General features: G+C 36.9%; 1 protein-coding gene across 1 annotated transcript in view; it reads right to left on the reverse strand.

The window, feature by feature from the left end:
• Mid1 (midline 1) overlaps window positions 1–12050 on the reverse strand; it is a 118611-nt gene that overhangs the window by 15194 nt on the left and 91367 nt on the right. The window contains exon 7 of the mRNA XM_077106407.1: window positions 6992–7135. Within this exon, the coding sequence (XP_076962522.1) occupies window positions 6992–7135 (144 nt within the window). The remainder of the gene's footprint in view (window positions 1–6991; window positions 7136–12050) is intronic.

Raw genomic sequence — 12050 nt, forward strand, 5'->3', positions numbered from 1 at the left:
ATAACGAGTTTGAATGTGTGAGAGTATGTGAATGTGAGTATGTGTGTGTGTTGTGTGTGTATGTTTGGAGATTTAGTAGTTCAACTACAGGTACCACCCACTCTTTTCCAGTTTTCCCAAACTCAGCCCTGCATTCTCCTATGAAGTCCCATTTATCTAAGACCTTCCCCTAAAAAGAAAATAATACAGTAACGTGGGAATCTCCCTATGATACATCCCTTTTGGGTCTTTCTCACTTTCCCTTTTCTTTGAACTTATCTGCAATAAATTCTACTTCTGTATAGTGCCACAGTGAAATATTAGATTTTAACCTAACCAAAGAAGGGTCATTTTGAGGTTTGAGCCCCAACAGGCCTATAACTCACTTTAATATTTAATAATATTAATATAATAGAAATAAAACAAAAAATTAGCCTTTCTATTGCCTAGGATAATCCAGTTAAATTCCCAGATCTTTGTCAACAGCAGTCAGGCTTGAATAAAAACAATAACAGCATTCAGTAGATTCAAATGAGAATCCTATCAGTGTCACTGGTTTTACACTATTCCTATTTAATTGCGTATGTTACAATACAGTGACCATTGTGGTCAAAGAAAGCAAATGTAAAAATGTTTCAATAAACTTTAAATCACTGTACAACCCAAGGCTGGGTTTAATGTGGTGGAGAATGCTTTCAGCAACATCATAAAGCAGATGTCTAAAATGGTTGCAAACTGTAACTTGGCTTACAGTCCAAAATCTTAATGAAGATTTAATGTTTCAGAAACCTTTTCCAAACAAAAAAGGGACTCTGACTATCCTGATTATTTTGAAGAGGCCACTAATTTTTCCTTGAATATTAAAAGAACAAAATGTTTATTGCATACTAAAATTTTATTGGCTAGCCTTACACTGAAGCAATCTACTTTCATAAATACTAACAATTATTACTGTTTCATCTTACCTTTATATTATTATTGCCAAGACATAATTGAGCAGTTGATTAAAAATGCCAAGAAAACATTATTGACAATTTTCTCTTGGGGGATGGAGGTAAGTGGGTAACTTAACATGTGCTATTATTGCATTGCTAGTGTTGGTCTTAGGCCAGTACCATCTAACTTCTTGCATATGGCGCTGGATGCTGAGTGTGTTTAAGTGAGACGTCTCTGCCTTGACATCCCACTGTGTCAGGACTGGTGACCAGGTTTTATTCATCTTTTTATGAAACACCCACCCAATCATCCTGCCTAAAACTTCACTTTGTTCCAAACTCATTTTCTATCATCTTTGAGGTGTTCCAATGCTCACCTAATTCAGCTTAAAGTACTAAAACAACAATGGAACTTGGAAGATAATTAGTCCATAATGAAGTCTAATTGAGTTTTTCAATTTTGTACTTTTTTTTTTCATTCACAATGGATCAGAAGCATTTCCCTACATAATGGGTCTCATTCTAAGATCTTAATTACATTTGGGACTTCAGGGCCTTGTAAGACAACTGCCATCTTCCCACAAAATATTATGTATAAAACATCATGCAATATGGACACCTTTTGGAGAGGCTAACATCCTGTGTCTCTTGTAACAGATTGGATATAAATGAACATCCTTTTCCTTCTTTCTTGTAAAAATAGTATGTGTTTAATAACTTTCATGAATGTTTTCAAAATGACTTAAAATAAATGACTACTATGCCATGATGGCTTAAAGAAATGTGGCTTTTTAAAATATATTAAGTGTAGCTTTGGAAAGCATTGTAAAATTAAATACCCATCTACATATTAATAAGAAATTCATCAATATCTTAATAAGCCATAACTCTATCAATAAAAATAAAAATAAAAAATTAACATCATTAATGTTGCAATTGGATTGTACATTTCATTAGTGAGCTTATGATTAAACAAGCTTCATTAACATTATCTAATTCTTCTTCACTAAAGTCATTGAAGGCAATTAACTACAACTTATGCCTAGTGAAGGAACCATGACCTAGTAATAATAAAAGATTTCCTAGTGGCATGAGGAGCCACAGCCAAGTTTTGAACATATCTTTCCATTTTCAGTAAAGTTTTACTGTTAGATCTTGTCATTCAATACAGTATCTGCAAACAACACTTCTCCAATGATAGTATGGTACATTCAAGGAAGGCCTTTCACATGCAGATTATCCTGGCAAATTACACAACTGACATTTATCACATGATATAAAATATCAGCCTTGATATTTTATGACATAAAATATCAGGCAATGGTAGGTGAGTGCAGTTTCTATTTTTATAGGAATACTAACTTTGAATACAGATGTGTTACCACTGTGGGAAACACAGGTCTAAGGCCTTTACTGTTTATTATCTCAACTAAGTGAAGTTAAAGCATTATCCTCTTACAGATGAGGAAACAGATTTGTAGGGCATTAATTTGCCAAAGATTACAGAGCTAGGGAGGTGCAAAGTCAGGTATTGAATGTAGGTTTCCCTTGGTCACTACAAATGCATACGATATTTAAGAAGAAAACAAATTCAAAAATGTTTGCATCTCAGATTTTATCTGAATTTATTCTCTCATTGTTGCAAATTTATCCTGTAGACATCAGGACTTCACTATCTTGGCTTAAGAGGCATAAAGTATGAACCATCTTATGAGAGTGTCTCAGTTTGATCATCAGCAGCAGTTTTATGTTTTTTAGCTATCTCTAGAAAAAGGGTCTTTTTGGTAACCATGCATTCAACAAGGCAGGTCCATAGTCTTCATGCAGCCATTTGCATTCATTTTCTGGTGGTGACTCATTTCCAGAAACAAAATACCTCCTCTGGAATCACCCACCATAAAGTTGTGAGTTCATCATGGTGAGTAGTTTTGCTCTTGTTGAATTTTGTTAGGCATGGCCTTTTTGAGTCATCTATTCCATTTCTGCATCATGGGTTGGTATTATTTTCCACACCAATAACACGAAGTCAAGTCAGTCATAGTTCAGCCAATCAAGAAACCTTGTTTCAAACAATACATATCTTTCACTTGAATGATGCAATGCAGCACTGGCATTGAGTTAAGGTTCTAAAGTGAATTGCCTTCTCAACTCAATTCCTTCCTCCTCACTGTATTCACACCTTTGTCATGTACCTTTACAAGCCCTCTCATTCTCACCTGGGGTGGAACCAGGGAACTTGCTTTGGAGGCTTGAAATGCACGTGTGCAATTGGGCATGCCTTCATACCTTTACCTCTACAATCCCTAAGAGAATAGATGGAGCTAGATAGCGGGAGGATGAGACAGAAAGCAGCAGGTGAATTGTCTCAGTTATTAGACTGTCATGCAAAGCAGCCATGATCAATAGTCCCTTAAGACACATGAGCAACAAGCATTTACTATGATATTCTACTTAGGTTATTCAGTAAGAACCAAGTGATAAAAGTTCCCTCAGGTCAAGCCAAGACTATCTACTTCTGAAATTTCCATTGATAATCTGATTCAAGAAATATGGGGAGAGACATAACCATATAATGTTTTATATGCCATCAAGTAGCCCACAGGATCCCCACTCCCTAATATTCATGACAGGATCCATGATCCACTTCAAAACTACAGAATATGGCCAAGGACAATGGTCTGTCACCTTTATTACTCCTGCAATTATATTACATTACATAGCAGAGGTGAAGGGAGTTTGTTGATATAATTAAGGCCCCTAATCAGTTGACATTGAGCTAATCAAAAGGAAGGTTATTTTGGGTGGGTCTGACCATCAGGTGAGCCCTTTAAACGTGAGTTTAGAAGTAACAGACTTGAAGTGACAGACTCTCCCTTGCTGGCTTGAAAAAGCAAGCTGCCATGAATACATAAGAAAACAAAGTTTGCCAACAAACTATGGAACCTAGGAAAGGAACTCATTCTTAGTTGTTAGGCAAAAATGCAATTCAGACAACACTTTGATTTCTACCCCACAAAACCCTAAGAGGAGGAAACAGCTCAAATGTGCCTTGATTCCTGACCCACAGAAACTGAAATAATAAATGGTATTGTTTTAAGCTGCTAAGTTTTGATAAATTTATTTCACAGCAGTAGAAAACTGATATTGTTTTTTTTCTTGAACCAAGCAAAAGTGATTTAAGAGAAATATAATGTTCCACACAGGGGCCAGGAATCACCTTTTTGGTATAAAATGACTCCAAATGTTTTTGTTTTCTGGTTGTACTATTCACTTTCCATCTACCATCTTTTGAATTTCATCTTCATTATGTTGATATGACATCTGGTTTTCTTTACCTAATACCCTAGTAATGTTGGCCACACAGCATAGGGAAAATAATTCTTTTAAAGAAAAAGATATTAATTCTACTTCCTTCTTTTTGTTGTTTTTCCGTCCACATGATATAGCAGTTAATGTGTTACAGTCTCCATATTAGTTAAGATAGGTCTCAGATTTATTATGTAATTATGTAGATGTTACATGTTTACCTTGCTTTAAATCAGATTTCTTCTGTTAAATTCATGGTATATATGTCCAAAATCAGGGAAATATAAGCTCATACAGCAGGGAAAATGCATTTAAAAATCATATGTCACCTCTCTGAAGGGCAATTTGGCAATGTCAACCAAAATTAAAATGCAAATAAATTTTTCCTAGCAATTGCACCTCAAGAGATTATACTAAACATAGAATCCCCCATGTGTGAAAGAGAAATATTCACGAATATTCATTGAGGCAATGTTTTTAAGGTCAAAATATTGGAAACAAGGTAAGTAATCATCAATAGAACATGGGATAAATTAGCATGTCTTTATGATAGGAGACTACACTGCCTCAAAAATTAATGAAGAAATTGTTTATTTATGCAGAAATAGAAAGATTTTTCACACAATAATATTTAGTTTAAAAAAGCACCAAGGCAGAGAACTGTGCATTGTCTGCACATCCACAAAGGGAATTTAGAGAATTAGTACTTCTTCATGATTTGCAGCAGTGTATATATACCTGGAGATTAGGAATGATATTTTTTAGAATTCAAAATTTTGGAAGTAGAATAAAATGATGTTGAACTGTTGCCACTGTAGTGCTTCTCAGACTTGCCTCAAAAAACACTTCAAATATCTGAGGGCAGAAAGATGTTTCCAGGGAAATGGGCAAGAGTCAAAGAAGTAATTCTGGAAGTACTATTTCTGACTCAGTGCAACACTATGAATGTCTAGTTGCTATCTCTGCTTCTAGTTCTGCCTTGTTCCACTGCACTCTCCATAGTGCTCCTGGGTCAGTTTTTAATTGTACACCTGAACACACCACTGCCCTGAAAAACTCCCAGGCACACAGAGGAAAACAAAACCATGGTGCAGCCTGGATAGTCCTCTGTAATCAAGCTCTTGCCTGTGAGTTAGGATTCAGTGACTGATGACTGATAACATGTGCTTTCTGGAGCAGACTGATATGGATTTGAGTTCTGGCTCTAGTTCTCACTCTTCATTTTCACTTCCTCACCAAAATCCCCAGTGAGCCTTAACTAGGTAAGGTCTCCCAGCAGGGTGCCCAAACTTTATGTCTTTCCAGATTCACTTCTGATGACTCTGCTCTCTGCCATACCCTTAGCTAGCTTCTGGGGAGTCACCGACTCCCCTAAAAATTCTTTTAACTATAACTTCCCCCAAGACTTTCTTGTCTCACATATCACTTCTTCCTCTCTATTGCTTACCTACTTCCAGCTTGCCAAAGCTGTTGTTTACGTGACATTTCATGACTTTCCCCCTTCCACTCAAAGCTTACACATTCTTGGAAAATGACAAGATTTTAATTAAAGTTTCCAAGGCAGAACAACTAGGGGGAGGAAGGTGAGAGAGTAGGGGAAAGGAAACTGGGAAAAGTGGCTTCTGGGATGTAGGGGGAGCCACTGGTTGGTTTGGGCATTTACACTTGAGTCACTTACAAGCTGGGATCTTTTTGCATCACTCCTTTAATTAATTCTAAACCTAATTTCTATTTTAAGCATCATGTGCCTCAGAACTACTTGTGCTAGCAAAGAACAGTAAGGAGAGAAAAGATTTATATGATAAAAGCACATTAAGTTGATATGGATTTATTCAAAACATCTCTCTGTTAAAAAGTGACTGCTATTCTATTCTATTCTACTTTGATGTGTTGTATTTTTCATTGCTGCGGAAGTTTCAAACTTGCTCCCCTGAAAAGCCACTTCTTCTGGTCATTTACCATTTCCTGAATTGGACATAAATATTTGTTGGGTATAGGAGTGCTTCCTCTATTTCATCTGAATGGTTACTGAAATTTGAAAACTCCAAATTGTCCATGATGCCAAATATCACACAGGCCTCCACAAGAGTGGGGACTCCTTGTGTTGCTGGTAAGGTAAGAAATTCGTCCCAGGTGGGGCTGGTTAGTAACATTTGAAGTGATGGCACCAAATTCCCTCTGTAGACGACCAGATATTTAGTGCTATTCATTTTATTAAATCCTTTCTTTTTTTAAAATTGTGAAATAACACCCCAAATAAGTACATAAAACCAAATGTATGGTTTAATGACTAAAGCATGTAATTATCACTCAGAAATTGCCATTAACCCCATGAACCACCATATACTTATTCCCAGAGATGCCATTCTCCCTCTCATACAACAGGTAACCATTATCCTGGTTAAGTATAGTTTTAACACCTATGAATGCATCTTTAAGCAAACCAGTTTATTTGGATCTTAAGTTACGATTGATAAAATGCACTCACACTGCATATATTCTTTTGTTTCCTGCTTCTTTCCTATAATAATATGTTTGTGAGATTCATCCATGTGGTTTGCTGGAGGTCATTAATTTTCATCAATATTTGGCCAACTATTTTTACTAGTGCAATATAATTGAGTGCTATCATATTCTTGGTCAGGAAAGACAAGCCAATAAATATTGTGCATTCTTTCCTTCATTGTCTTCCTTTGATGTTGAATTTCAGAATGCAATCCATCTGAAGACAGCCACAAAATAGAGAAGGAAATAGGCCATGAGATACTCACTAACAACATTGGCTTGCCCGGTGAATATGGTGTACTGAAGCTCATAGGAGACCACACTGAATTCATCATCAGAGGTCCAGTGGACAGTAATTGTGTCGTATGAAGCCGTGCAGAGCTCTTCTCTGATTGTGGGAGGGTTGGGAGCTGTGGGGGTTAAGAGTGCTCATCAGTAAAGAACCAAACACCACTGGGATACCATTTTGGAGATGCTTGACTTAAAACAAACCTTTAAAAAATAAGCCCACCAGGATTACTATACTTAACATGGAAAAACTCAATCCAAAAAATATTTGGTTGGCTGGTTACTGCTTTTACTTTTAATAAGTAATGTGTCAAGAGCCAGTCAGTATGGATTTATGTCAGGTTATCATGGAAATATATTTAGGAGATTTAAGTAGACAATACCTAAACATGAAGCAAAATATGTTAAAAAGAAGAACAGTTGTAGTTTTATTTTGTGTGTGTGTGTTGGGCAAGGATTCAGCTGGCAATTTTTTTTTTTCATAAATTGCCCAATGTTAAATATTTTAGGCTTTCTGGGTCAGACAGTTGCTATTCCAACTACTCAACTCTGCTGTTGTGGCATAAAGCAGCTGTAAATAATTTGTAAACAAATGGGAATGACCAGATTCCAATAAAACTTTATTTACAAAAACAGGCAGGGGCTAGATTTGGCCTGTGACCCAAACTTTGGCAACCACCATCTACACGGTGCCTGATAGTTTTATATTTAGGCATCCAACAGGAAAAATGCTGGTTTTTTTTCCTTTTAGTACTGGGGATTGAACACAGGGGCACTCAACCACTGAGCCGCATACCCAGCCCTATTTTATATTTTATTTAGAGATAGGGTCTCACTGAATTGCCTAGTGCCTTGCTTTTTGCTGAGACTGGCTTTGAACTTGCAATCCTCCTGCCTTAGCCTCTAGAACCACTGGGGTTATAGGTGTGAACCACCATTTATCATTCTATAACAAATCAGACTAAAATAATTATATGTACATTTTCTTTTATAAGATATCTTTATGTCTTATTTTTTAAAAAAATATTGGTACAGATGTATTTTCATTTCTCAATTTATAGGTGATATTTCAAATGCAGAAGACCATAATTAACAATCAATTGTACCTAAGAATATATATTTTCTTTCATAAGGAAAATGATTCCTTGGCATTGGTTAACTTTATCACTGGGAAGGCCACTGCTTTATTTCTTTAACACATTCTCGAGGAGAGAAGTCTAAATCCTACCCAAACTGTGATTTTTAAATGACTTCCACTAGATTGATTTTAGTAACTGGTTTTATGAGAAGAGTATGTGAGTAAGAAAAAGACTAGGCAATGAGTGTTTTGAATTGGCCATAATATTTTAGAGAGGGGGTTGGCAAACTATGGCTGTGGGCCAAATTTGGCCCACTGCCTATTTTTGTAAATAAAGTTTTATTGGAACACAGCCAGGCTTATTCAGTCATGTATTGGCTGTGGCTGCGTTCCCACAACAGCAAAGTTGAGTAGTTGTGACCATGTGGCCTGCAAGCCTAATACATCCACCATCTGGCCCATTACAACCAAAGTTAACTGGCCTTTGCTTTGGAGAATTGTCCAGGGCCCTTATTTCTACTCTTCTGTGTACCAGAACCTGGCTTCAAATAGACAAACATGTGCTCATTCCATAGATCAGGAGCAACCTTTGCTTACACTGTTGCAGGGTTCTTCCTGCTCTAAATTCTGATTAGAATTAATGAGTCCTAAACAAACCCAAAGAGTGGAGAAAATTAATGGAAATGGCAAATTTGAAGTTTTTTTCAGTAGTCTTCACTTTGCACCTGAAATATATCCAGGACAAATGTCATGAGAAGCAAGGCTGGTGTATTAAGTCAATTAGATTAGCTTTGCCTGGTGGCTATTGAATTCCACAAACATCGCTGAGTATCTACAATGTGGCAGGCACTGCATTAGGTTGTGTGGTAAGATAAGAGGGCTCTACATAACCCTTAGAACATTCTTTCTAACACATGTATTTGTACACCTGTCTCCTGAAGTATCCACATGTAAAATTTAGCATCATGGGGTGGAACTTGGATGTTCATGAATCAACCACACCAATCATGAGATGCATTCCCTGTAGGCCCAGCTGCATCGTAAAATTATCATCTGTGTGGTCCTGTTCATGTGGGATCACCCCTACTTGGATCAGTGAAGAAATACATATTCTTTCATAATTTAAACAGTTTGTTAAATTACTTCTCCATCAACCATTGTAGAAAGATTCTGTTCTTTCCATATTGTAATATGTGATTAAATATAAAGAAAATGTTAGTTCAAAATAGGCAAGTAGCTGTGAGACACATGGCAGTAGTCGCAATCAGGAAGGAAATGTCACCTCTACGGGTTATTAACTTGACATACCACTTAAAGGCATGTCATAGGGGAAAAAAATCTTGTTTTCACAGCCAGGCAGGCTAACCCTGTTTTGATTGTAAACCCAATGGGTTTGTCCTGAAAAGTCAATACCCAATTTACTGTAAATGAGAACAGCAGCATGCTGCCAATTTCAATACTCACAGAATCAGTACCAGAACTGTTATTTTCTTGCCTTCATCACAAACACCATGCAAGAAATGGCAGGCTAATACTCTACAAACACTTCACTTCCTGCTTATAAATGTCTGATAAACTATTTGGACTTGGCAATATCAGCCAAGCATCATATGTTATGACCAGGATTGATGTTATGTCTAGAAATAGACTGAATTTGTACTTGGGGTTGACAGCTCTGAAGGCATAATACCAGGTACCCAGCATGGCCTTTGGTTTGGCATAAACAGCTATTGGCATGATATATGGTGTGCATGTTACAATTCAATGAAGATTCCACTCAGTTTCCCCTTTAATCAATACTTTTGCCTGACTATAGAAATTAAAATGGACATACAGTGTTGAAATATTATTAATTATTGGGAAAGGAGCAGGACACATTTGTCAATGGGACCCTGATCTCGGGCAACATACCCATGTGCCCAGGCAAATATTTAACTTTTCAGTCTTCTCTGACTTTGTGGATAAACTTGTAACATGGATCTGGCCCAGGAGACATAGTTTGCTAGGTGAGTCTTTTGAGCAAGATTCTTGTTTTTCTGACAAAGACAAACTTGACTGGCAGAGCTTTTTGTCCATCATTCCCTTAACGGTACTGTCTTTTTGCTTAGAACTTCAGCATATTGATTGGAGGGGGTCACATTATAGTCATGTGGCCAAAACAACAACAACAACAACAACAACAACAACAACAACAACAAAATGGAGACCCCAGAGCCAGAAACCAGAAAAAGCCTGGTGAATGAAGTCATCAGCAAGCCAATTCCCAGTCCTGGACTGTATGCCTCTATTCTGTTTCTCTCATTCAAACACTCATTGATGGGTTTAGAAATTGCCAGCTGGGTTTTCTGTTGCATGAGACCAAACTCATTCCTAAATGATAAGAGAAAAGGGGTATTTTGACCAGAATGCCATAATGAAAGCAGTTCAGTAGCCACAAGCTACACGGGGCTGCTTTAATTCTAATTGAATTTAATTAAAAAGTTAATAAAAGTAACAATTTTCTAGGTACATTTCAAATTTTCAATAGTCCCATGTGCCTAATGTCTAATATTTTGGATAGTGCAGATATAGAACATTTCTACCATTGTTCTATTGGGGGGAGGGTGTTAGTTTCAATAAATCACAGAATTAAAACTAAAAAATGGAGGGCGCTATATTCATAAATATTTTAAACCAAGTATGGTCCCTTACTGCAAATGCTTTTTGAGTTGATTTCTTTCTTCCTTCACACGAATGGTAAGTTTGAAAGAGAATTATATAAAATAAGAGGATACTTGTGGAATGACTTGCCTTCCTTGCAAATGCAGAAAAAAGCTAAAAACAGCACGTTGAGTTTTCACAAGGAAAAACTGATTTTCCAGGTATAATGCTCCTTGAATATAGAACTCCTAGCTTTACTACCCACAGACTATAAAAATAAACACTATACAACGTCCCCTCTCTCCTGCTCTACCTTTCTAGACCACTTTCCCACAAACATGTACACACAGGACTGGAGTTAAGAAACTGACACCAGGCTCAGTTAGGGATGTGGTTTCTGGAAGGCCACATGTCCTAAGTGCAGTACACATCTGGCTTAACTGTGTACCTTGTGCTTTCCTGAAGGCACAGGCCCTGGTGGCTTTGGCTAACAGAAATACCGTTGTCTGAAGAGTCCATATTGTTTTTACCAGTGTTCTCTTAGTTTCTGCTTTAGAGGACAACAGCAAAGAAAAGATTAGATGCACTGCTAAGAATAGGAAAAGCCTTAGTTTTCTTCTTCTATTGCTGTTTTCTAAGCTTGACCAAAATTTTGCCATGGTAAATTTGCCAAAATAAAATTTGGTCTATTTTTTTTTGGGGGGGGGTCTTTTCTTTATCAGGGCTTCATGCATGTGAGACAAAAGCTTTAACACTAATCTATATCCCAGTCCCTGAAATTCAATCAGTATTTTACTAGAAAGAGAAAAGGTCTTAGGCATCTATACAGACCTGAGCCAAATTCTAATTTTGCTACTCCCTCCCTATCAGATCTCCAGCAAGATGGCTGATTATCATCATGTCCAAAAGAAGGATTATTACATTTTACATAAATTCAACATTGTGAAGGTGGCAAATACAGAGAGCAGGAGCAGGGTGGATACCTAGTTAGTTATTTACTATTTTTCTCACTGCTAACATCCTGGAAGAGTCAAATGCTTTCCTAACATGAAATGAAATAAACTTATAAAACTTATGTAATACTTATGTCTTTTTGATGGTCATTAGACATATTTATTTTAACACCCCCACATTGAGAGGGAAATAGTAGTAAGTATGCTTTTAATGATCGAGATTCTCTTTTCTCTCCTGTCCTCAACTAAGTCTTGGGCTCTCTTGTTTTGGTTATGAAAAAGAGTGCACAGAAATTATTCCTGGAAACAGTATTCCTACCTCAAAAGCACACAACTCTGGTTTTCAGGAATCACTGATCTTGTGGC

The sequence above is a fragment of the Callospermophilus lateralis genome, chromosome X (assembly GCF_048772815.1).
Source record: "Callospermophilus lateralis isolate mCalLat2 chromosome X, mCalLat2.hap1, whole genome shotgun sequence".
Lineage (NCBI taxonomy): Eukaryota > Metazoa > Chordata > Mammalia > Rodentia > Sciuridae > Callospermophilus > Callospermophilus lateralis.